This window comes from Mercenaria mercenaria, chromosome 4 (genome assembly GCF_021730395.1).
Source record: "Mercenaria mercenaria strain notata chromosome 4, MADL_Memer_1, whole genome shotgun sequence".
Taxonomy (NCBI): domain Eukaryota; kingdom Metazoa; phylum Mollusca; class Bivalvia; order Venerida; family Veneridae; genus Mercenaria; species Mercenaria mercenaria.
The window spans coordinates 77,738,118-77,765,301 of NC_069364.1; the positions used below are offsets into that span (position 1 = coordinate 77,738,118).

At 33.2% G+C, this 27,184-nt stretch overlaps 1 protein-coding gene across 1 annotated transcript; it reads right to left on the bottom strand.

The window, feature by feature from the left end:
* Nucleotides 1–7,957: 7,957 nt before the first annotated feature.
* LOC123552217 (nuclear receptor subfamily 2 group E member 1-like) lies at nucleotides 7,958–24,252 on the bottom strand. Its single transcript, XM_045341697.2, has 8 exons — nucleotides 24,101–24,252; nucleotides 16,769–16,850; nucleotides 16,504–16,522; nucleotides 16,086–16,221; nucleotides 13,687–13,952; nucleotides 13,080–13,311; nucleotides 11,433–11,582; nucleotides 7,958–11,050 (listed from the first exon to the last, which is right to left on the bottom strand). The coding sequence occupies exons 1-8, from the start codon at nucleotides 24,123–24,125 to the stop codon at nucleotides 10,779–10,781; spliced, it is 1,182 nt and encodes a 393-aa protein (XP_045197632.2). The 5' UTR covers nucleotides 24,126–24,252; the 3' UTR covers nucleotides 7,958–10,778.
* Nucleotides 24,253–27,184: the final 2,932 nt, after the last annotated feature.

A 27,184-nucleotide genomic window follows, 5' to 3' on the forward strand; every position in this document is an offset into this window, starting at 1 on the left:
CGCTATATTGACCAGAGCTCTATGCGCGTCTTGCATATGTGTAATTGTTGTGCGCATGTCTAACAGAAGACGCCAAAATGTACCAGTGTATATTCAAAGAAGTATAGCTCTTTAAAAAGCTAGGAAGTTGCTCGCTTAGTTCTTGTTATGAGAGAGCAGAGACAGAGCCCAAAGTGATATGCTATTGAAAAATGGTCTATGAATAGTACTACCTCAATATTAGAGAAATCTCCACATAGTGCCGATGCAAATTTTGCCATCACCCATTATCAACACCAAAGAAGCAATCATTCTGCCTAAAAATGAATATAAACATTTATCCAGTCCCTGAAATATTTCAAATATCCTAATAGTATTTGTTTCAAATACGCAAGCTTCTAAGTGCTGAACTGGCTTATTTACCCAAAGTTTCTCTGACTGTTAAGCTCATTTCTGCAATTATGGAGAAGCGATTGATGCAATATTCTGCTTGCGATAGATTGGTCCTTTGCGTGTTATTGATCTCTTTTCGTTCATTAATGACAGCCGCGGCCTTATAGGGCACTATGGCTTGTGATTCTACGGAAACAGATGTAGGACGAAAGCTTTTATTTGCTATATGATCATCAGCAAAACCATAGACTTGATATGGATTTTGGAACATCAAGAGTTCCAGCATAGGTGTGATACAGCCACGGACCAAGGCAACTGCCCTTGGGCACACTGCATTCAAGACGGCGGTCTGACGAATATACATTGTTGATATTAATCTTACAAGTACGAGGCCTTAAATAGGAGTCTACCCATTGAAGAGCTGTATCACAGATGCCATATTGTGCTTTTAAGACATCTAGAAGAATGTCGCGGTCGACACTGCCAAATGCCGCACTTAAATCAATCGCAATAAGGGCCGTGACTTCCTTTTTCTCCATATCACTTAGAAGATCATTGACTAGCCGAAGTAGCACAGATTCACAGGAATGGTATTTCCTGTATGCAGACTAGTTCTTAGGCAAAATACTGTTTTGATTTACATGTTTGTTTAATCTGTAAAGAACAGCTTTCTCAATAAGTTTTGATAGAAATGATAAATTACTCATAGGACGATAATTGGAAAACTCTATTTCAAGGCCGGCTTTTTTAGGCAGAGGTCTAACAACTGCTTGTTTGTATTTCACTGGGAAACACCTTGTTGTAATGAGAGATTCACCAATTTAGTGATACTATAGAGAAGTTCATCTACATGTGATTTCAGAATATGTTGGCAAAATATCTAACTCTGAAGACGAAGGACAGATGGAAAGTAAATAAATTCCGAAACTTGCCTCTTGTTTCAGGCTGTTGAAACATCCCAATATTTATCAAATGCAAATTAAAAACTAGAAATTATATTGAAATAAAAAATAAAGTGACCACTTTTTAAATTCTATTCTGTTACAAATTTTCATTAAAAGTAATAAAATGTACCTATAGGGATCTAACTCTATGTAATGGGTCTTTTTGTTCGTCAAATCAATCTCTAATAGAATATACGAAAACTAAAAAATGTCATAAAATGTTGCACCATGCGCTTCGTTCAATTTTAAACTGTGTTGGTACCTTGTACGGATACTTAGCGTAATTAAGCTCACGCACCAATTAATAAAATTATGTAATTGGCTAGTCTCTCAAAACAAAAATGCAAAGGAAATTCAGAGTACTTTTATTTTCAATATGAAAATGAGGAGGACTCGCTTTTATATCAAATAATCAAGTGCATAGATAGACCTGTTCACAAGCAAACTTGCAAATTGATTTTGGTAGAAATATCCGATGTCTGGATTCACTACTTTTTGTTATTAATAAAAATATCTGTTAACTTAGCGTAGTTTGCAACTCCGCAAATATTTATATAAAGAATAATGTCATGTTATACCTTAATTATTAAACCTAATATTCCTGTTATTCAATATGAGGTATTTTGAATTTGCTCTGGGCCGTTGCATATTTTTGATAAATACAACAAATACGACAAATAACGTGTTCACGTATCAAAGTCCCTGTCGTCTCCACTTCCAACTTAAATATTATACTTTGATTTATATCAACTTAATTAACTTTTGATTGGCGCCTAATTATTATATTTTGATATCTAAATTAAATTCCATTTAAACTTAATACAGAGGTTAAAGATAGTATTCTACTTGATTTGTGTCGGCTTACAAATTTACCAAAGTAATAATACAATGTGAATTTAATTAACTTTTAAATGAAAGCTTTAAAAATAGATTTGATTAATTTTTAGATAGAAGTTTTAAAAATCGACTCGGATTAGAAACAAAAAAATGTTTAACTGATTATTGTAATTTCATTTTTTTAAGTTTCTTTTTGATGTCCCGAAATCGAAATGTCAGTTAGCATTGAAATATCAACTGATTCTGTTATTTTCGTGCAGAATTGCTTCCTGGGTAAATATTTGATAGGATACAAAAAAGTACTAAAAATTGCATTAATCTAAAGCAAACATGCAACTTTTCAGCGCTAACATGGTTAATAGACAAAAAACCCGAATTGTATAACTTCGAACATTATTTCAAATGGCGAGTCAGGTACCTTGATAGAACCATTGACCTACCTCAAGCTAGGTTTTAGCCGCATCGTATGAAACCATTCTACTCCTTGGGAGGCCCGAATACACTTGTAATTCTTAGAAATTTTAACATTAAAGTTAAGTATGTCGTGTAATAGAGCAACACTGAATCGCTAAACTTCCAATAATCAGCTGTTTTAATATTATCGAGTGTCCTTGGCTTCTTCGTCAACTTTTGAGAGAAAAAACTGTTTTAAGTGATATATTATATCTTTCTGTACACTTCATTTTCGAAGTTATACACTTCATTTTCAAAGTTAACTAGCAGGTTACAAATTACTGTAGAAAAGGCGACAGGAAGATGATGGCCTGCTGAGAGTGTTGACTTACATAGACTTTAGCCCTTATCAAAATGATCAAAATCATTTGAAGTCGAAATAATTTAAGTTGTCAGTATTACCAACATCTCTATTATCATCTCTGGTAAGATGTAATGTTAGGAGTGGGGTGGGTTGTAAATAGACGTAACACGATGCAGGATGTTTTCGTAGCCTCGGGGAGAACGAGATCCACAATAGTGACGAGAACTCGAGATGGAGAAGGTATAACCCTAACGTGGGAGAATTTGTTAAAGAGTTTGTTAAAATGTTTCTGAAAGTGGTAAGTTTACGGAAACAAATTAAGTAATTAAGCAAATACGTGCTTAACTTGACTTACATTCCTTCACATAACTGGAATAAGAAAGATGTTTTAGTGTGTAAATCCGTACCCGGAACGTGTAAAGTTAAGTCGAATTTGGCCATCCCGCGGTCACAAATGTTGCGGACAGTTTTGTCGGAACGAGGCTCTGTATTTTGTAGGTGGACTCAATGGATGGGTCATTGCCGCGTTGTGGGAAACGCTTTAGAAAGAAATCCTCACTCGTGGTTGGTACCAGGATATATTTTTAAAGCTAAAATCAAACCTTCTAAAGCTGTATGAAAAAGAAAAAAAAACATCTTGCCATTTATCTGTAACACTTCAATTTTGAAACCCATTCAACTATTTGTCCAAAATGGAAATGATGGCTAATACGCAATTACAACTTTAATAAGATAATTGTATACTGGTCATTTCTGGCTAGTTAAGAAGAAAACAAAAAATGATTCACTCATACCGACATACGACCACTGTCATCAAATTCTCGGCGGGTGAATTAACGAGTCAGTCAACTTGAGCACAATAGCCTCCCTTGACGATAATTTGACTGCCCTGTCTTAATTAGCTGTCTCGATTAGTGAAGTTTCGCCCCGAACAAAGACCCCGTGCAAAGATTCACCCTGGGACCCTATGGCTGGCATGCTTGACAAAAAGATCCCGTTTTGTGGGAATCTGCCTGCAGTTAGGTGGGCTCACGTCATTTTTCTTGTACACAGCTGTTTAAGTCAGCGAAGACATGAGAACATTTTGCCGGTAGATCACCTTAATATGAGCCGCGCCATGAGAAAACCAACATAGTGGCTTTGCCAATGGATCCAGACCAGCCTGCGCATCCGCGCAGTTTGGCCAGGATCCATACTGTTCGCTTTCGAAGCCTATTGCAATTAGAAAAACCGTTAGCAAACAGCATGGATCCTGACCAGACTGCGCGGATGCGCAGGCTGGTCTGGATCCATGCTGATCGCAAAGCTACTATGTTGGTTTGCTCATGGCGCTGCTCATATTCAGATCATAAGTCTTGCATTTGTTGATTATTTTTATCATCATAAATTACGTGTAATTAATGACCCTCTCTCGATTCCGCTTCTCCTGAAAGTAATAGAACTGGCGTGTTATGGGTGCGGTCACGACAGTGTTCAAACTATGACAACAGAATTGGGCGACCGAAACATTACCCTACACGCCTAATAAATTTAAGAGAGATACGATGATATACGCTGTCATTCGTGGCTATATTCTCTCGTCGTTTTCGAGAAAATTTCATTTTAGAAATTTAAAAAACTTGAAAGTTTGGCCTCCAATAAGACTTTACGCATTGTAAGGTATATATATTAAGAAAACAGGTAATAGGTAAGACACAGCGCAAACATGTTCTTTATGTTAAAATGCGGTATAAAGTTCAACCGATCAGCCTTCAATGGAAAATTATACAATGCCCGGTTGCATAACATATAGGAAAACCAGTGCATAATACTTATACTAGTCAGCGCTACCTGGGGCTAGGCCAACGTCGTTCTAAAAGATTTATTACATCAAATTCGAAAGTGAAACGCTGTTAAACATACATATTTAAATACATCGATGGGATTTGTACCAAGGTCCTAGGCATGAAAAATCTTACACAATCCACTGCATTACAAAGTGACAAAAGAAATCATATAGTTAAAATATTCGTATGTAAACTGGGTTGGTTTTCAAACTAATACATTTTGGCCGTTTCTGTAACGGTGCCTTTATGATTAAAGTAACATAGTCATACCCACTATGCATCATAAATATATGAGAGCGCGGTGCAACGCTCGCGAATAAATCGTTCATATGGTCTGTATATTTTCTGTTTCCGATTTAACGTTTGTGTCGCGGTATCGATTATTTTAAAAGTCCTTACAGTGAAAGAAATTAATTTATATACGTGTTTGCATAGTGATTTTGTTTTATGCAGAAGTGTCTAAACGAATGGTAGCATAGACCGCTTGAACGATCGTCATGGTGAACATTAAGTCGATCTTAAAGTGATCACTTTACATCCAAACAGTATTTGGTAATATCATGGTTTGTCGCATTGTTTAGATTTAATTTCACTGAAATGCCCTCAGTACTATTGACAATTTCATTCTCTACTAAATTGTCTATGCTACTTCATCAATGCAGGTGTTTCAAAGAGTAGTTCTAACCTACTCAAATTTCTATATAGCAAATTAATTATCTTGCTTTACAGGACAACTTTTAAAAAAGCATGTTATCCCCCTCAGTACGTGGTGGTCTAGACTTTCCACAAATAGAAAAATGCAATCTTCCTTATTTGATAAGAAAACAAAATTTTAATCTCCGAAGTCAAGGCTAAGTTCACGGGTAAATTGATACTGGTTGTCTAGCTCGGACAGTTAGTAGTTTCTGTTTATATTTTAATCCATTTTAACACAAAAATGGCTTTAATATCCCATTCAAATTCTGTTCGCAAATAAAGATATACCTCGAGTTGACACAAAAATCCAACGCAAGTACTTAGAACAATATTTACCCGTCGTGACTTTATAAAAGACACACATGTTCCAATACGATTAATTTCCGATATTTCAACATACGCATGTTTTGAATAGCTTCTTTAAGAATTGGGAGGACCAACTTAATGTATGCTTAAGAAAACTTATGTTTATTTCATGTTGTAAGACCACAAAAATTCAAGTCCTTTTGACAGTAGAAGTCGATGACAGAGTACACAAATCACTTCTAACATTCATTTTTATCTGCAAACTCTTCAGCTTTTAATTGTTGTAACTTGTTGAAAATTAATTCAAATCGTGATTTGGTCTGAACATTTACTGTTGGCATTTTTCAGACACACTTAGTGAACTTTTCAAGCAGCCAAAAATTATTACAAAACGTTTAATATCGAAAAAGAAATGAGTTTTTACATACTAGTATTCTCTTTTCTTTTACAGAATGGTAAAAACTTTTTGATAAAAAATGTGTAATTTTATGGACATTTTTAGTTTTAAAAGATATTTAATTTTATTGAATGTTCTGTTGAATTCTTGCCTTATTATAACAAATAATATATCGCTCACCTGAATATGATAAACTCTTAATGACAAATTGAAGGTCACGGAGAACCAGCCTAAGTACTCATCCACTCATACCATGTTTGGTCGTTGTGTGTGTTGTTATACAGGTTATACAGCAACCCAATCAGTTACAGTAAATCAGAGCGCATAACTGCTCACCATAGCAACAGTATTATATATAACATTGGGTTAGCATATAATTAAAGCAGAACTTTACAAGCGGAAAATGTGCCATTTTTGTTTTGATTTATGCTACCCTTGAAAAAGTTTTTTTCAAAAGCCGAAAGCGCTCGGGTTTATAATTTAAACTTAAATTTCTTTAACTAATTTAATTGCCTTTCATTACTAGATTGGGCATCATGAAACCTCTGTTGTCTGAAATGACAAAAAAAAAAGAATGGGCATCAGGAAAAAACTATGTTGTCTGATATGACAAACAAGACTGTGCCTCAGGAAACTATGTTGTCTGATATGACAAACAAGTCTCGGCATTAGCAAAAATCCTGTTGTCTGATATGTAAAAAAAAGACTGGGAATTAGGAAAAACCCTATGTTGTCTGATATGTCAAAAAAGACTGGGAATTAGGAAAAACCCTTCTGATGCAACAGACATGGAATTACAAAAAAAAGCTACAACGGTGTCTGACAGAAACAAGACTGGGAATTAGCAAAAATCCTATGTTGTCTGATATGTCAAAAAAGACTGGGAATTAGGAAAAACCCTATGTTGTCTGATATGACAAACAAGACATGGAATTAGCAAAAAAGGCAATCAACCGTTGTCTGACATGACAAACAAGACTGGGAATTAGCAAAAAACCTATGTTGTCTGATATGTCAAACAAGACTGGGAATTAGGAAAAACCCTATGTTGTCTGATATGACAAACAAGACTGGGAATTAGCAAAAAAAAGTATATTGTCTGATATGACTATTTATTTATTTATTCATTTGGGTTTTACGGCGCACCAAAACAGTATAGGTTATATGGCGCCAAACAGGACTACAAATTTTGGTTCCACATCTCATTTACATCGAAATAAAAACATGAGGTATGGAATCAAAACTGATATGACAAACAAGACTGAGAATTAGGAAAAACCCTATGTTGTCTGATATGACAAACAAGACTGGGAATTAGCAAAAAAAACTATGTTGTCTGATATGATAAACAAGACTGGGAATTAGCAAAAGACCTATGTTGTCTGATATGACAAACAAGACTTAGAATTAGGAAATAAACTATCTCGTCTGATATGACAAACAAGACAGTGCATCAGGAAAACTATGTTGTCTGATATGACTAAAAAGACTATGAATTAGGAAATAACTATGCTATCTGATATGACAAAAAAGACTAGGAATTAGGAAAAAAAACTTTGTTGTCTGATATGACAAACAAGACTGCATGTGAATTAGGGAAAAAAACTATGTTGTCTGATATGACAAACAAGACTGGGAATCAGGAAAAAACTATGTTATCTGATATGACAAACAAGACTGGGAATTAGGAAAAAACTATGTTGACTGATATGACAAACAAGACTGTGCATTTGTTATCTGATATGACAAACAAAACTGTGCATCAGCAAAAAAACTATGTTGTCGGATATGACAAATGATAACAAACAAAAGATTATGTAAATAGTAATACTTTTAATAATATTGACAATATAATACTCTCTTTTTAAACATTTATAAAACAAAATTTAGATTCACAAACAACAAATATTGAGATACTGTGCGATCTATGAATCCCATAAGGACAAAACAACTTTGATAAAAACAATGAATTTTTCAAACAATTATGACATTATTTATTTAGATTTGGTTTAGAAGTCAATCATTAACTAATCAAATGAAAAATGGCTACACTGATACTGTTTTGTATATCTTAATCTTTGGGTCCGTTTCATAGAAAAAAAAAGTAACACACTTTAGAGAGATGGAAAAAAAACCTTCTTCTTACAATCTTTAGTTAATTTGAACTGTAATATAGTTTGTAATAACAACAATTACTTCTATTAAATCTTAAGTAGACAAAAAAGCCTAAAATACTCTTTAGAATATCTTACTCCGATCATATAAAAATTTTTAAATTGCGTAGAAATGTACACCAAAACGATTTAGTGTTTTTTCAAGTCCAGCTCGACAACCAAAGTCTCATGTGAAGATATTAAGACATGCATTATTACAACTGGAGAAAAGGCATTTCTTAAAATTAAAATAGCTTTCTCATTCAAATAAAATGTGAATCCGATCGTGCTGTAATATCCTATTTTACTGCGAGCAAACAAAATCAAATTTGAATAAGTAACAAACATTTACTTCATAAAATAGAACATTTTCATAATTAATGAATAATTTGATTTTAAAGTCTCAACGTGCCTCCCAAATCGATTGTCTTTCGCTTAAAAAGCTTTGATCTTAGCTCAAATAAAACACAAAGTACACAAATATCGTATACTTGTTAATTATTCATCGGATGGCTCATTTAGCAACTCTGTCGTTTTGTGCGTGCTGAATTAATATCAGACAATTGCCCATCAATTTTCTAATAAAGGCGAAATTCAATTAAATCGCCATTAAAGTTGTCACGTCAAATTTTCGTTTTTCACGATCTTTGAAACTCTCCACTATATAGAGGTAAGATTAGCCGCAAAGATAGTAGCCAATTTCCGCCTTATTATCGCCATTATGAAGAAACGTTCAGATAGTTCGTAGACTTATTAACGTTGAAGAAAGAAATGGCCAAATGATTAGGCATCGTGAGAAAAAGCCCATATGCAGTGCGCAGTTTTGTCTTCTTTTCTCCTATTTTAAAAACTGCAGGTAAACGACCGTAGAATGCAGTCATGTCACATCCATTCATTTTAGTCTCGACCGAATATTTTATAAAACAATGCATTGGGACTTTAAACAGACAGCAGACACTAAAACTACAATGAATTAACGAATGCACATCGAGTTGGTACAAAAGTCACTTTACGTAGTTACTTTGGATTTTTTTTTAGCCCAACAGCTATAAAAAATTTAACTGTCGAAATGACAATAATAAATGTTCCCATCAAAGCCACTTTTCGGCGACGAACTTGTGTAAGATTGAGTTTATACTTATTCTAAAGACTTTTCGTTTAAAGGATTGTGACATGGTAAACGTTAAAAAACTCAGGGGGTGCGGGGGTACGTTTGCAAAAAGTAACTTGTGATTCACCATACGACTGCGGAATAATCTTATAGTGTTGTCTACTGTTCCGAAATGTAGACGCGAGCATAGATGGTAAGAAAGTATGACTTTGTGATTTCGTAAATTGCTGCAATTTTGAACACTTTAACACCCATGACCGGAAAGGGGCATTGCAAGTGTTAAATAAAACCATTTAGACAATCTGTTAGAAATCATTCTGATATTACATTTGTTATTTTAGTGTTGAAAATTTATGAAGAATACATTTTGGCTATTCTATGTGTGACTTTACTTCATTTTGGTTATTTTCACCTTAATGCCGACTTTTGATGTAGTAATTCTGAAAAGGAAGCAAGTTTAAAGAGAATGGGATACTCTAGCTACCCATAAACAAGAAACCGTTAAAATGTTTTTATATCTATGAAACCCTAAACTTCTTGATCTGGGAAAATTGATTTAATGAAATAAATCTTGACAGTTTTGCACCAACAATGACATTTTTTGCATATCTTAGTAATACATTTTCTGTCCAGTCAAAATAAAACATTTTTAACAAACATCCAGCGATTATGCGTCTTCCAGACATTTTGTACCAAAGTTACAAGCTAATTATTTTAGAATTAGAATCAACTCCTTTTTAATTAAAACTTATTGATATTTTCTAAATTGGATTTAGAGCTGATGTTAATAATGGTAGTTTACAGTAAGAATGTACAAATGTACCAGATTTCCGCGCAACATTACAAGAATTGTCTCTACAAACCCCAAAGCATTTTGAAACTTAAAGGTCTGAACTTCCTAATAATCATTAAATCTAAACTATTTTCCTACACTTATGTTCTTTCAGAGCAAACATACCAGAAGAGTAAATCTAACCGCCAGTTCTTAATAGGCAAATCTACTTATTACATTTAGATGGTAACATTGGTAACATAATACAAAAAATCTAATTTCAGAACAATCGAATCATAAGGATCACTACATAGACAAGCTATGAAAAAGCTACAGTATACAATTTTATCCATTTCTCATTTTCTGCATTTATAATCTGGTCCAAAAAGTTTAAAAAATTTCTTTGCCAAACATAAGCAATTGATATTTGCTATCTTAACCATTAATTCCTATGTGAAATGGTATCTAATTTTACACCTCTACATACATCGGGGTTCTGCACCAAATACTGTCCCTTTATAAGGGAAGAAAAACATATTATGCAATATATCTGATACATTCAACTAATCTATAACAATAATTTAAACACTTTGTGCCAGACAGAGGGTCAAAAGTCGTTTGATTTAAACATGTCTATTAATAGCCGTTCAATAGGAATGCTTCCGATAGTTTTACGGAAAAACAGCTCTTCAATGGTGGAGCCGCTAACAGTCTTTAGCGTTGGCAATAACAACAAAAGTTTTCCGAATCTGAATGGCTGGGTGGGGTAAGAGGTTTGTATATATTTGCTCAAGGTCATTTGAGCTTGGTCTTGCAATGACGCTACTGTATGAAAGTCTCGGAGCGTCTTCACGTCACTAGATGTGTTTCCAGGAAGAACTGAAAAAAGAAAAGAATGGTGGTAATGTAATTTTGTTTAAGTCCATTCTCATTAATCAAATGAATTTGTGTGCTAGATATGTTTTAACAAATGGGATAAAAATGTAAATTATCTCGGGTAACAAAAACTCATAGCACATTTTCTTCCGTGCAGTTCCCGTTAAATGTAAACAGTGCAAAGATAAATATTTCTAGAATAATGTTTTACTGACAAATAAACAATAGATAAAGAAGCTGTGTTGCCAAGCAACCAATTATACAAACAAATCAAAAATAGAATAGTTTTGGCAAAAAAATAATTTTAAAAAGGTGCAGTAACAGATCGGTGCTTCATGTGTTTATCTAGACGAAAGAATAATTCCAAGCACAATTATATACATACCAGTTTTAAAAAGTACAATTCCTTTCAAACAAGCGTACTCTGTAGCGTCGACTTGTATAGTTTTAAATTTGGCTATAATCTCTTGTAGGGCTCGAATCTCTGTCATCAAGTTCATGACCTTCTCTGTTTGAGAATTCTCGCTGCTAAGACCTTGAAACAGAAATTTGTTAAGCTATTACTTCTTTGTTCAGTGCCGTAGGATGTTATGTTATATATTTATACTGCCGGAATATTTTATAGCCCGAGTTATAATGAGAAGTACAGTTAAACTTTGAACAACGGCGTTAAAAGTCTTCTAGATTTGCAAACAAGAAGTCAAATATGTGCAAATAATTTATTTTTCAAGTCAATGTATAAAAATACTAATTTCCGGCGGCCTGTTAGATCTACTTCCTCAAGTACACATATTATCAAGTTAATTGTGACGCACTTTGTAAAGTTTAAATGTTTCTGTTTGATCCTACTTAATGTATTTAACAGTATTTGTGAGCGTCATGTATTAAGAGTTTTATAACGTGTCTGAGATCAGATACAATGGATTAAGCCACTTCCATGTTTTGTTTTCGATTCGTGTTTTCGTGAAAAGAAGTTCTACAGTTACGTCAGAACGATCCCGCGTGTGATAAAGACACAAGACAGCAGTCACGTCATTTTTGTAATATACCCGCAAGAATCATACAATATTATTAACATGATATATTCCAACTGAAGAGTGCACAGATATACCGTCCATAAAGGGTGTTTAGGTGCATTTCATTTCTGACGCAAATAAATATGGCTGTCTAGCACTGTCTTTAGTCTAAGTGAAGCATACTCAAAAGACTGTTAGCAACCTTAGTATAGCGTTATTTTGACTAATTGTAATTGTTATCAGTTCTCTTCAAATCCAAGGATGATTAGAATTTTCTGAGTAATAATACTTAACATAAAAACCAATGTATTCGTGTACACTTTTTAGACGCTTATGAAAATATCCGCGCAATAATGTATGTGTTTTGGTAATGTTATGTGATCAGAGGAAAATGTTCGCTTAAGCCAGTAATAACCTACACAATTTGGAATATTTTCAAACTGCTGACAACTGAAAATGTATTGTTTCCTATCTTCTGTAGTGAGGTTTGAAAACAAAATTGTTGTTTTGTTCAAAACGGGTCGCTAAATAGTTCTTTAATTAAATATTTTTTAAATAAAATATACGTTTTACCATATTTAGGACATAATGACAATGTTTTAGTAACGAACACAGTCAAATGCGACAACATATTTTAACATACTTTGACCATGGGTCCACTGTTGTTACAGAACTGTTAGTCATTCTGGCTACGATCGAAAGCTGTACTCATTAAAATTTCAGATATTTTTATTTTCAAGAATTGGTTAAAACTTGGAGGTTCCCCATACAAACCCTGTTGAAAGTGTTTTTCATTACGTCAAATACTAGACATTTCAACTGGTAAAATATTGCATACAGTCTGATTTTACGCCATTTTTGGGGCAAAAAAGAACTCATTAACGCCATATTGGGGAAAAACTGAACTTATCTGCGCCATTTCGTGCCAAAATGAATTACAGCCTATTTCGATATATAGGTAGTCTTTTATGTTACTCCAAGTGTATCTTAAACTATCAGGTTTGTGTTCAACTTACCTGCAGCTGACAGTAAAGTAGAAGCATCTATGGGCATCTGGAATTGTGCTGCTCCTAAAACAAACAACTCCCTCCAGGATTCTTCCAGCAGTGTCACTTGGTCTCTGTACGGTAAACCCAAGAAGGCAGGTACATTCTTTGTCCATTTAATGCTCATGAAAAGAAGTCTTGCTGCGGCTTCGCACACAGCCTCGGGGTTACTAAAATAGGACTGTATCAGCTCGTGGGGGTACTGTTAAAAAAAAAAACAATACTTTTATGTACTGAAATTACACATGTCATGTAATATAAATAAAGAAATGCCGGGTCGATTAAAAGGAATAAGAAGACACATAAACCCTTTAGTTCAGAAAATGATAAACTTAGACAAGATTACATGTTTAACATACTTTTTCCCAAATATTATAGATCGAGTTCTTCCGTATTTAGAACGAGACTCCAAAACTATTTAAAAATATAGATACACTTGTCTTAATTAGCAGTATGTATCAATACTTTTAAAAGGCAAGTCAACTAAACAATTGTTGTAGATCAAAACAACGGATAGTAGCAAAAAGTATTACAGAATGCGTTTAAACATCCCAATAATGTTTTCATGCATAGTTACCTTGGGTGTTGGTTGACAAATGATCCCCGGAGAGGTCGGTGTGGGTGTTATGGGGCTTGCTATAGGTGTCAGAGGAGAGGAAGGTGGGTCCACTGCACTGACGGTTATTCCGTCATTTAGACGTTCAAACGTGTAGAACCCTGGCATGTAGGGGGACGGGAATGGAGAAGAGCCGTACAAGGAGTTGAGTTCGCTAGTCTCTTTCAGGTACATGGCCACCTGTCTACGGATTGTAGAGTTTCGAGGCCCTCTCTCATGCTGCACAGCTGTAAAAAACATAAATGAGACATATATGCCTTGCATTTTATTTGGTCATTAAATAAATGGTATTAGAAACGTATGTTCTGTAATAACGCGACAGTGCTAACAGCTTATTCTGTTCATGTCTAACAGAACAACAACATCATATAGATCTTCTAAAAAAATTACTGAGATTTGAACTGTACAGATATCGTATGTGAAAATCTCACGAGGTAGGGTTATAGTGGCTTCTTTTTCTATCAGTAGAGAAAAACGACGTCTCTATTTAAAGCAATCCATAAGTTTTATTCGTTAGATTTCAAAGACGCGCAAAAACATGAAAAAAATGTAAATATCATTTGAAAGCAAACAATAAGCGAAATCATGGCTGCCTTTTCTTAATAAATTCATGTCACCATTTGCCTTAACACAGTTGACAGTAATTTGTTATTGCAGATAAATGACAGTGAAACAAAAAATCATGTTTGGAGACACGTGTGCCAACGTTATCAGATTTTTATCACCTTGTCAGATTTTCATTTGAAATTTCAATATTTTTGATACAAGAGTAGTTATCTATATAATCGTGATTTGCATGTCTATTGTTGCAGGTATTTCGTTGGCTGTCTTACTGCGCACGGTTACCGTAAACTTGTCATACGCCCGCTGTTTCAATACTCGTTAAGGGGGCTCGTTATTTAAAAAAAAAACATATTCGCCATCAAACTTTAACTCTGGAATAATTATTGATAATTCAATTCAAATTGTAGTAATTATTTGCTGTAATCGTTTAGTTATAATTACAGTTATATATTTTTGTTAATAATGAACTTCTGAAAATAAGCATTTTTTTTCTTTTTATCAAATCAGAACAAAAGTTTTTCATATATTCATATCAATGAGTGATTTATTGAGTCAACTACGACAGCATTATATTTCCATTTACAATACGTTATTGTTGCGCTGACAAATTATATGACTTTGTGATTTTTGTGCAACTATTGATGGGTAAATGAGTTTGAAAGTTAGTCTTTTATGGCGAAAAATGATCCGTTAGAGCGTGTATTCAACGCATTTAACTATCTCTTTTATCCGAAACCTGATCTTTTGAACCACATTTACTGATAATATGTACTCAAATTAAAAGTCGAGACTAAAAATATATGATTTATTTGAAAAGAATAATGACACATTTGACGCATATCATTTTTAGACAGAAAGAAAATTAATTTACATTGAAATATATACACAAAACGAGCTAAGTTCGTTCGGTAAACACTCGATTCCTTAGTGAACATTTTGTAGGCGATTTACAATGATTTTCAATCTCAGAACATGTGTTAAAATAGCGAATGACCTTTATATTCTATTGTCATGAACCTATCAAAAATACAAGTCGAATTTACCTTTTAATTATTTTAGAATATTCTCCCTGTGGAACAAGCTAGATTTTCAAATCGGTAATTGAGACTTTTGAAAGTTCTTTGAAAGTGGGAAGGGCAATCGCGTTCGAGTAAACATATATTGGTCCTCACACAAAACCGCACCGATGTTTAAGTCCTAAAGGTTTTTGTTTTGCATTTAAGTACCGACCGATTATTGCACTTGACTCTACCTCGCTGAGAATTCTAATCAAACGCAGTTTTGACTCTTAAAAAATCGACGCCCACCAATTCAGTTTATTTAGTCAATATTGAATGGAGCTCAACATATTTTCACGCACTTGACTTTTTTTCTTTTATTTGTTTAAAGTTTCTTACTTAAACAAAATTATAATAAGGATCATATTTTCTTTCAAGAAAATATTTTCTTTCAAGAAACAAGTTTACAACTGTTATATCGGAAGCTGCTGAATTTCAATGAAGTAAGACGGGAGACAACCCTCATCTACTTTTTTTCCTTCATATGGAGAAGTGCTGTATACGGATAAGCACTACAGCAATGCAAATAAGTAGCATGTCAGAAAGTAAATAATAATCTAACCAATGTTAATTTCTCAACACAGTGGCCAAACAGCCGCATTCGTCTTCTTGAACTCGTATTTAACCACTGGAAAAAAGTAGTTCATATTTATGCAAAATTTCTAAAATTACACATAGAAATCAAGTATTTAGTCTCAGTTTATTAGTCTTTTCTAAATAAAAGGGGGCGTAACTTACCATCTTTGTTCATGCCTGCTTCCATACATTTCTTAAGTCTGCACGCGCGGCACTGGTTCCTGTGTGTCTTGTCTACTGGGCAACTGCTCTGACCACGTGACTTGCATATATATTGTCTATTTCTTCTTATAGACCGCTGAAATGACAAAAATTATCAAAGTTAATTAACTGGCTGAAAATCTGCGAAAATATTTTTCATGAAAGGTACGTCTGCTATTAACATGATTTATGCAACGTTCCCTTTTTAGAAACATTTCTAAACTTGTTGAAACGGAACAAAACAAGAACAACAACAACACAGGACTCTCCGTTAAGTTAAAAAAAAACAGTTATATTTTCATTTTGTTATTTCTTTTTATTGCAATAACGCATGTAAAAGATGCCTGAAAATTTGAAAATGGCAAATATGTAAGCCTACCTTGAAAAATCCGGCGCATCTGAAAGTAGAAAAAGTATATGTTTTAATTAAGTTCACCAGGACTTTCTTTTTATGTATTCATTTTAAGAATTTTTACCTATAGAAATAATTCTTTTATTAAATAAGTACACAAAAAGTGCTGACAGGTTTTGATCACAATCGTAAATATAATATTAAAAGAAACCGAACTTTACAGCTAGTGCTTAAAAAATGCTTCATGGAAACAAAACTTGTGAATAAATCATTTTGAAAATGTGAAACCTACCCGTCACATGCGTAGATTCCATAATGTTTTCCAGAGGAATGATCCTGACATACTTTACATGGTATGTCCATCAAAATACGACCTGAAACGGTAAATTGATTCGTACAGTTTACACTGTATGTCTGACAAAATACGACTTACAAGTGAACCGAAAGTAATGTACATACTGATAAAATATTATGCGGGTGGACGAAATATTGCAAGTGCTTATATTAAAAAAAATATACATGTATAAGAAACAAATACTAATATGCCTCATATCGAAGATAAACTCTGATTGACCTTACATGAATAGCTGGAAGTCAGTGATGTAACCATCGGCTGGAATACCTAATCACTGACAGATCTTATATAATCTAAATGGCCAGTGTGAATGGATAGAGGATGAATAAGAAGTGCTTGATCATTGATAATTCATCCGCATTGTTCATGAATAAGACAACTTTGTGTAGCACATGAACATCCTTTGGATTTGTGATTTGGAATCAAATGAAGACGCTACATGATTGTCAGAAATACACTTAACTTTGGTAGCGGGATAAACCCGCAACCAAAAACTTTTCTTTTTTCCTTGTAATTTTTAATCTTTTAGTAGATCTACGACGTATATTAAAAGACCTTTCTGTTGTCGGGGGATCTTGTATATACACCATAAACAATGCTCTTATTTATTTCAAATTATTTTATTTTATTTTTTTCTTCAAGCAGATTTTTCTATGTGTGTTCCACTTTAAGAACACATACAGCACATTTTGCATATCTTAATTAATATTTGAAAGGTTTTGAGAATGCTGCACATGTTTGACACTTCCCGTGATCAAACAATTATTTGTTTAACACTTGTGATATCATCTTTATTCCTAATTGTTTAAGGCAATATTTCGTTCAGTCTGATTTACAATGCTGCGATACATAGCCTACTTTATATAAAAAGTTGGTTGAAAAAAATGTACAACTTGCGCGATCGTTATAGTCTTCATGGACTATAAACTCACTGGGTATACAAGTGGTTCAGTTTAAACCATATTAACTTATATCATAATTTAATACGATAAATTATAGGCGAGTTACTTATATATACTGCAAGCATTGTAATTTGCACTTTAAAGTGATTAATGATAAGATTTATTTAATGTCAAACATTTCATTATTCATTCGGGTCCTCTCATAGACCACCCTAGTTTTACCTCTTTGTAGTTATTTCCCTTTAAAACATATTGCCAATTTGACCGTACGGAATTTTCATGCAATAATTGGCTGACATAATTTCAGACAATGTCCTCAAAGCAAATATATACTTGAACTTAACATGTAATTCACCAAAGAAAAAAATCATTGTTTAGACAGCACAAAATATACATTTCGTTAATAAAATGCGTGTATTCAATATGATTGAAAGAACACTTTCTTCCCGTATCACTTCGACTGTTTTAGAAACACTTATAGTAAGTAGACATTCACCGGAGGGCGACAACATGTAGTGTCATTACGTAACAGGACAAGACACTGACAAAATCTTTGACATGATCATCTTCCCCCCATATCGCATTCCGTATCGTATTAGAGGTCCTTCATTTAGCGACAATCAACTTTCAATTAGCTAGCCAGCCTAGAGTTGATCCGCTAAAATCATAACTTAACAAGACCACATTATACAATGATAATGTAACAGAGAATAATCGCCGACCCTAGTATATCATTAACGATCCGTATTTCGTGTAAATATGACTTTTAGAAGGACCTATTATGTATTGCAAAAGATTTTGCTCTTTGTGGCCCACCTACGGTGATGGTTAGGAAGAGATGATTAAGTGTATTAAGAAGGGATTCCTTCAACCTAGGGGTCGCAAGAAGCCGCTACAGGTGTTATGGGACTTCACAACTGTTGCGTTACCCTTTTATGGTGATCTTTTCAAAAAGTTAAGTTGGTCAATAAGGGAAGATGTATACAATATTGATATAGCTTATTGCGGCTTTATTATGTCACTTTTCAAGAATAAGTTCTAAAGATGATAATGACGACTTCTTTGGCTGAAATGACTAAAGTCTTGAATTACGGGGTCTTATTCACACCGGTGAGGCAATAGCGATACCTCCGCGGTTGAAATACACAGTTAAAAAGTATTGAACGTTTCTGTCAAACGTTACCTACAAGCTAGCCACTTTATATTATGCGTCAGAAGCGGGTTTACGATTATTTTCAAATGTTTTCTCCAGTATCAACAGGTATCTAAGTTGCATGTCTTATAGACATAAATGTTCATCAACAACAAAACACTTAGCTTTATTATATTGTTCTTTTATTGTTTCATATAAAATCCGATTCTTTATTAATTATTAATGTGAACAGAAATTGGTTCCTAAATAGATTGCAATAATTTCCGCTAACTCTTTAAGATAATCAAAGACTTTCTATCATTCTGCCTAAGTTATTGTCTTATCGTAATAGCCCGGATGTAACCTGCTACCCATCTTCTATAAAAGCACCTGTCCCGTGCAAATTTATCACCTGTAAACGCACCCTATCGATGAATGATCATCAATTATTTCGAGTCACTTATTGCCAATTTGGCCGTGCCAGCATTTACGTACGAATTTCTCGTGCAATAAATAGCTGACATCTTCTCAAGTCTTCTAGCTGATTTATTTAAGAGAATGGCATCCGTTAGGAAATCGGCGACAACCGATGACGTCTAATTAAAACGCAAAATTACTGAGTTGTTCAATTAAACGCAGGTGAATCCATAAAAAGAATAGATTTAATTTCCTACGCGTGAGACTTGAAGACTGTATACGAGATGTCCTCTTTAAATAATGCATGTTTTATAATGAATGGAGCCGTGTGAAAACCAACGCCATCTTCCGGCAGTCTAACTATCCTCCTGAACAAACATTTCTTCTTCCGGATACACTTTAAAAGCCAAACCCCGTTGTAAGTGAAAGACCGCCGTCAATTGATGCAAAAATAAATACTGCAACATTTGCACCTTTGTAAGTATATATTGCACCGACTTTTATCTTTTGAAACCGGGATATTTATTTTCTTAATTCGGATGCTGGCCTTTTTCGTAATAGCCGGCTTGTGTTTTTGTCAATTAGGTTACATTTTTTCCTTTGATGTGGCTTATGATGTCCTCAGCTTAAATGTAAATATATGAAACTGTTTTGACGGAAATTTGCAACTGACTTTAGACTGTCGGCACTTTGAAGTATCTATTGTTTTCTGTAATTTTTGTTAAGCTTACTTTGGTAATGGGTATTTAAGTATACATGTATTGTTTAAACAAAACACACTGCGCATTCTTCGATGTATACTTTTCCATCCAAAAATCTTTTAAAAACACTAAATTTAAAGTGAGAAGTTTGACATTAATTAAATTTCTCTTAAGAACACTTGAAATGCTATTTTGTAAGAGCAATTTATCAAACAGAGCAAGTGACATCGTGAATATTCCGTTAAGATATTAAACATATTACAATTCTGTCTTCAATCAAAATTATTTCAGAATCATACAGTCGCTATTCATTTCAATGCAAATGGATTTAATAATGCAGTCAGAAATCAAAATTACAATTTTACTTACTCATTTATCAAATATTTTTTCCAATTTTCTTAAAACTATAAAATTAATTTTTTGCGTTCTCACAATAATATCTTTTCGTCTCAAAAGCAGAATTTAAAACCACTGCAAAGTATGATAAATGATAGAACGAACAGACAAATATTTTCATAAATTATGAACCGCATTTGTTCAAAATCCTACCAAGCTCACGTTTTGATCTTGAGAAAGTACCAAATCAACTCCAGCCCGTTTTAATAAAGTCAACGCAAAGCTAAAACATTTAGTAATCTCCTTTAGCGACAAGGGTTTACTTTGTTATTTATTCTTGATGTTCTTTATTGTTACTAAGATTCCGACTTGGTTTTCTTTTTTTCCTGTCTTAATCAAATACTTACGCAACGGCTGACAACGACGCAGAAGATTAATCCCCGCCAATAAGTCAATGTAAAGCTTGTTTGATAATTTAAACAGTTGTAAACCCATTCTAAAGGAAGACACTGGGGAGATTTGAAACATAATTCACGTACTTAATTACTGTATACAATTTCCTGGTACCGCAGTCATTTGTTTAAACTAAGATAGGTGCAAAGATTTTGTGAACTTGGCAAAACATATTTGATTTGAATTTGTTTAAAGCGATTTTTTTCCGCATGTTTAAACTGTCAAAGGTTCAAAATGTTTAAACACTCTTGTAATATTTTCTTCATTATAAAAAGCAAATTGACAAACTTAAAAAAGCCCGTATCATATATGCCGGTTTAAAATCTGAATCTTTTAACGAAAAATCAGAGAGTTACATATCAATGCGGCATATTTAACAACTAACTGATCGAAACTAAAATAGAAACCTTCATTTTTTTTCTAGTTTTTGTCTTCCAGAACTGCTGCAATTTGTTGATATTTGTTATAGACCATCAACATTATTTAATGACAACTTGTTTTACAATCTGAATAGAAGAAAATGAATATTCAGAATCAGTAAATGTGGGAAAAAAATCTTGTACGCTAGAGGAACGACAGACAAAGTCAGACTTGACTGTATAAGACCTAGTAGTTGAGCTTCACAAGTAACTCCCATATCTTGAAGTATCAACTCACAGAGACTCTAAGGTGCAATATTTCTAAATTGTTTAAGAGACATCGCATGCAGCCTTCAACAAGCCTGGAAATTCCCATATCACTGTCTTCAGAAGCTACTGAGTTGTAAATGAATCTATGTTACATATTGACATGTAGTCTTGTTTGATTGCAATTACTAATTAATACTTCACCTAGTTAATACAATTTAAACACATGTTGGAACATAACTAGAGCTAGAAACATATATTTCTGGTCAGTTATACTCACTTGTAACGAACTTTATAACACAAGAACTTGTATTTATAGTACATACGATGTATTTGTGTTAATCTGTTGACCCCGCTATTGTAGAACACATGTCTAAAAGTGATAATTTAGTCATATAATCACATGTTATATGTTATGATGCTTTTCGGTTATATCATATTTACTGTATCGCCATATTTGTATATATGCTTTGTTATTCCTCATGGGTCTCTGACTTTCTGGAAGAAATGAAATAAACTTGTCAAACTTGTCAAAACATAACTGAAGAAATGTCCTAGAAAAGTTTTTTTCTAATTTGTTTTTCAAATTGTGTTGTGCACAGTGTTCCCGGCTACGGGAGAGCTGTTTTCTGATATGACATTTTATTTGGAGGTCGCACATAATTTATTAAATCGCACACAGCTTATCGTATAATGCGCATTTAATAAACTTTTTATCACCTAGATTGACTCCAATCTCGCTGCTTATACCTGTCCGTAGGTTCAAAAATATGTTATAAATTTGTTTCACCATTTTATTGAAGAAAGAATGAGTAAATGATTTATTTGAACAAAATAAACGCAGCAGAATTTCTATGTGTCACTACAACGTCAAAATTTACTTCAGGCTCGTCAGAGATTTCAGCTTCCACATTCATATGTTTTTTAAATTTTAATTAGGGCATATTGAGAACTCGAGCATTGTCTGCTTCTTTCCGATATTTTTTATCTGCAGTGGCATAATATTATGTGACTTTAAAGTAACCTCACTATCTGGAGCCTTGGCAATCACCAACCGATATTATTTGTTACATGTTATATTATTTTCTATTATATTTGTTTTGCCTTTTGGAAAATTATATGGACAGTATTACGTCAGGGTCTCCCTAGACAAACACGATGATGAAATACGTCTTCCCGAATGAATCCAAAAGTGGTCAAATAGGGTTAAACTTAGATTTTCGAAGTTTTTCAATTTTTAGCTTTGGAAAAAAAAAACCGTTGGGTTTTATGTTTCGGAACATATTATTTCCTGTTCTGTAAATGGATTTACATAAATCTTAAAAGTATCCGTTAATAAATGATATTAGAAATTGTTATAGTGTGAAGCACGTGAAGAACCGGCTTCTTGCTGAAACCACCACCTTCGAGACAGACTAAAGCTAAATCTTCGAAAACAAATATTAGTTCAGTTCCAAGCCTGTACTGCCGCTGGACATTTATTTGCAGCTCATTTTCAGAACATTTTTCTTTTAGCCCAAGTCTGACTGATCCGTTCAAGAAATATTTTAAGAGTTTTAATGCCAGTTTTGTTTGTAAAATTATAAAATCATTTAAGCTTTTTAACTTGATACACATACATAATTAAGTAGCAAATTTTGAGTTTATCGAAAAGCATCGTTTCGATAAAAACACATTATTATACTGGGCCTAGTTTCATTTTAGCTTTAAAGAGTTTCGAGTTTTTCTTATGGTATTCAATCATGAGAACAAACATAGCATAAAATTAAACATACATATATATACACATTCGTGTTAATGTAATAAGAGTGATATAACAATTTGTATTTTCTTTTAAATACCATATAGATATAGTTTTTAAACATCCAAAGTAAAGACTATAACTTAAACTGAAACTTGTTTTTTATTAATCAACACATATGAATATCGTATATGTTAAATTCCCCTAGCCCACCCACCCCCTACAAACACTGTTAAAGATATTAGACAGTGCCGTCACCTTAAAATGTTCCATCTATAATTCAGTTTGTCGAAATTTGTTGTTTTGAAGGTTCTTATAAATATATAATCTATTTTGTATAGAAAACAAATATTTACTTATTTTTTAAGAAGAAAAATAAATATGCCAAACTATGGAGAAGAACGAATTAAAAATATTCTTCACACATGGATATACATGTTCATCAAATTGACGTAATTCCCTTTTCTTTCGCCTAACAAAATAAAATATAATTTAATTTCCTTAAGAAAATGATCTGTCTTAATTGACATGTATTCGTTTTGTTTCATACGGACATTTAATGGGTAAATATATTTTAATACTTTTTACTATAGAAAAAAAAGAGAAGAAAATATCATATTTCTTACAGTTTCTTGCATGTATGAATACATTCTAGCAATTAAATACATGTTCACGAGACAAGCATGTCATACAAAAGAAACAACATTTTTGCATAAATATCAACATTAAATTACGTAATGAAGTAACTACACTTGTGATATAAATAATTTGAAAAACAAATGTTTTCCTTTTGCATTTTTTTTAATCGCTACCTTCCTTTTAATTATGGCTATAAAACAGACAATGTTCATAAGAAGAAGTATCACATTAAATTAATAAAGTGTTACATCTACCTCCATAAATCTTAAAATATACGCTTTGTTTTAAAACATTCCATTATTAATTCGTTTAAACGACTTACTTGATTGTCCTGCTACTTTATTCATATTTGCATTACTGTATTTCGGACGTTTAATAAACACTTAAATCCAACTTTAAATCACCTTTCACCACTTCGATGCGGTAACACTAAAGTTAAATAAACTACCGTCTACCACCCGTAAATATACCCAGACTAATTGGCCAATCGAAAGAAGGACAGAAGTGAAAGTAATGTTCGAAATGAAGTTAAAGTGCTATTTTCACGATTCAATAATTTTTACGGGTGGCACCTTACACCAGCTACCCATGTAAAACGAGCGTTGATTGGTGGAGCACAGCCTCATGCCGAGATGTTTATTTCAATGACAGTTGAGGGATGGAAATTAAGTGACTAGATAAAAAGAGTCTTCTTTATCAGTTAAATCATGGGCGGTTTTACAAAAGTGTTTTATCAATAATCTTTACGTTTAAGTGTCATTCTTTTTCACCTTGACAATTTATGATGTACAAATTAAGAAGTTGTTAGCGGCGTTCATTAAAGTATCAAAAAAGAAAAAAAAATGTATTTCATTACAGCTGGCGGGGTATGAGGTAAATATATGTTAAACGGAACCATTTACCTAAAAATTTAATTCATGTGTCTTAAAATATTCGTAAAAGGTAAACCGCAGGTTAAGAACGTTATTAGAACATTAAGAAATATTTTGTATGCCTTGTAAAAACTTATACAAGGGCACGATAACGTGTAAAAAATGAGTCGGCGTTAAGCACCAGACATTGCCACATATCTGGGAAGTCTACTGTGTAAGTCAAACCTCTGGTGGTTGAGAATAAACACACGTTTGCTCTAAAGACCTTCTCTAATGTTACGGCAAACATTTTATTAAAACTGTAAACATGATATTAACTATCAGCATTTAGGAAAATTCTGATAATAAACAAATTAAATTATTTGAGGACACACTAGTATAAGAAGAATGTGCTACAAGAATAGCTTTATTCATTCAAACAACAAGAACAACTAAAGAACCATCTATAATATTATCGGTTGGTTTGTGTTACAGACTTTTGTTTACAAGAACTTTCTCTAAAATTGTTTTAAATGGTCGGAAATATAAGCTATGGTTGTCGAAACCTGGTAGAAGTTTACTCTAGGTTCCTGTTTTACAAAGCCAATGACTACATACATCTCTCCTTTTGTCGTTACGCGTCTATCCTTATTTGAAAAAATGACATCTTTTGGCAAATATCTCCTGTGTGAAAATAGAGATGTTTGGTTTTAGCTTGTGTTTTATCTCGTGTAATTTTGTCACTTTTCTATCCAATAATCTTACTGCAAACGGTAGAAATCTTCCATCAAAAACAGCTATTTTTACAAAGAAACTACATATTGCAAATATGCTTTGGTGTGGCAGTTTTGTGTACCGTCACCAAGGTGGGTACAAACAAGAGGCTTTTCCAGCAAAAAGTAGCTGTCTTCATACTGTTTGAAGCCCGGTATTATTGACACTGCTTTCTTTTTTAAACTAAAATTTTGTGTGCTTTTCATGTCCTTCTTTCTACTTTGTTATCGATTGATTTGACGTCAACCTTGCCTCCATTTTATAAAATTTTATCATAAAAGAAGCGAATTGTAAAACAATGTTAGACAAACTAACTTTAACATGTTTGATATAGACGTATTTTATATATGTCCTTTCATGAATCATTTTCAACAGTTAAGATAGGATAAACATTTAATTAGCTTATGACTGTACTTTCACTAACCTCCATATGGTTAAACGAGAAGTACCAGGGCAGTAGACATATTACATGCTAAGTATTACAAGTCTATAACTTACAGGGGGCAGATTTCCCGGAAGGACATAGCACCTCTAACACAACCAGGGAGCCACGCAAAATAAATCTTTCAAGAAGACCCGTTGGAAGCATAAAACGCGACCAAACACTGGGTTGATTGAGTCTGTTTATTAAAGGAAATGCAAAATGCAACACCTCTCATGCACCCAGCACCGGCTCAAAAGTAGCTTTGTCATAATAGAATACTAGATGAACGCCATTATTCCAAAGGATTAGAAATAATGATAACAATAGCAACCGTTTGAACATCAGAATATTAATTTGAACGTAGAAGGCAAACAACCCAAGTATTAAGGAGCTCGGTCTGATTAAGTCTGTTCGTGGGAACATTGCTTTATAATAATAATAATAATAATAATAATAATAATAATAACTCTATCCTTAATATATAACATAGACAATGAATCCTTAGTAGCATAACAGTAAGTAGTAGAATGAAAAGAGTTTAGGCGATATCAGAAGATGAAATTTTGCACAAGTGGTTAAAGAATTAAATGTTGCTTGTAATTCGTTCACTAAAACCCTAAAAATACTCTTAAATGAGAAAATTACGGGAAAGCGTTGGATTACATTTAAAAACGATATTAAATATTGTTATTATATCAGCATGAAATTGAACACGTGAAGTAACAGGAATGGACTAAAGAAAGCCTAACATTATTCATAACATGTATCGTGATGATATGGCTACCGTTACTGTTATCTGATTTCGTTCCAAAAATGTTTTGTGTTGCCATTTTTTTGGTAAATGTGTTAATACATTTACGTAAAAACAAAGTATAAAGGCATTTCAAACTTTTGGCACCCCCTTGATTAAAAATATAATTGAAATTTATTTATTTAGTGATATATTCATTGTAGATAGAAATCCACTGATAAATAGCCATGGGTGGTTTGTCATTTTTCCATGTTTACATATGTAAAGTGAATTCTTCTTCTATACCGATAGTCATCTGACATGAATTTATTATTGTATAATAATTGACAATTTGACTTCAGCCGTTAAATCGTACGAAAGATAGCATCATATAGTCATAGTAGTGGTTTATATATATATATATATCTTGCATGCCAGACTGGATATTCCCCGTGTCTTTTGCTGGTGCTGGAAAACCCATTTTATACACCTCGAAAAATTATCAATGAATGTGTAAATTCACAGGCTACTTTATTAAAATAATGCTTAAAAGTATTTGTATTATTCTATATCTTCTATTAAGTGAAAAAACGGTATGCAAGAAAAAGAATCTATAATAGTTGAAGA

What these genes read in the sequence shown, in the direction of transcription:
- LOC123552217 (XM_045341697.2), bottom strand. Translation starts at nt 24,125, where the DNA reads ATGAATAAAGTAGCAGGACAATCAA. An exon ending in AGCAGGCATGAACAAAGATG is followed by an intron (nt 13,953 to 16,085) that starts GTAAGTTACGCC and finishes TGTTTTTTACAG; the next exon opens with CTGTGCAGCATGAGAGAGGG. An exon ending in TACTTTACTGTCAGCTGCAG is followed by an intron (nt 11,583 to 13,079) that starts GTAAGTTGAACA and finishes TTCTGTTTCAAG; the next exon opens with GTCTTAGCAGCGAGAATTCT.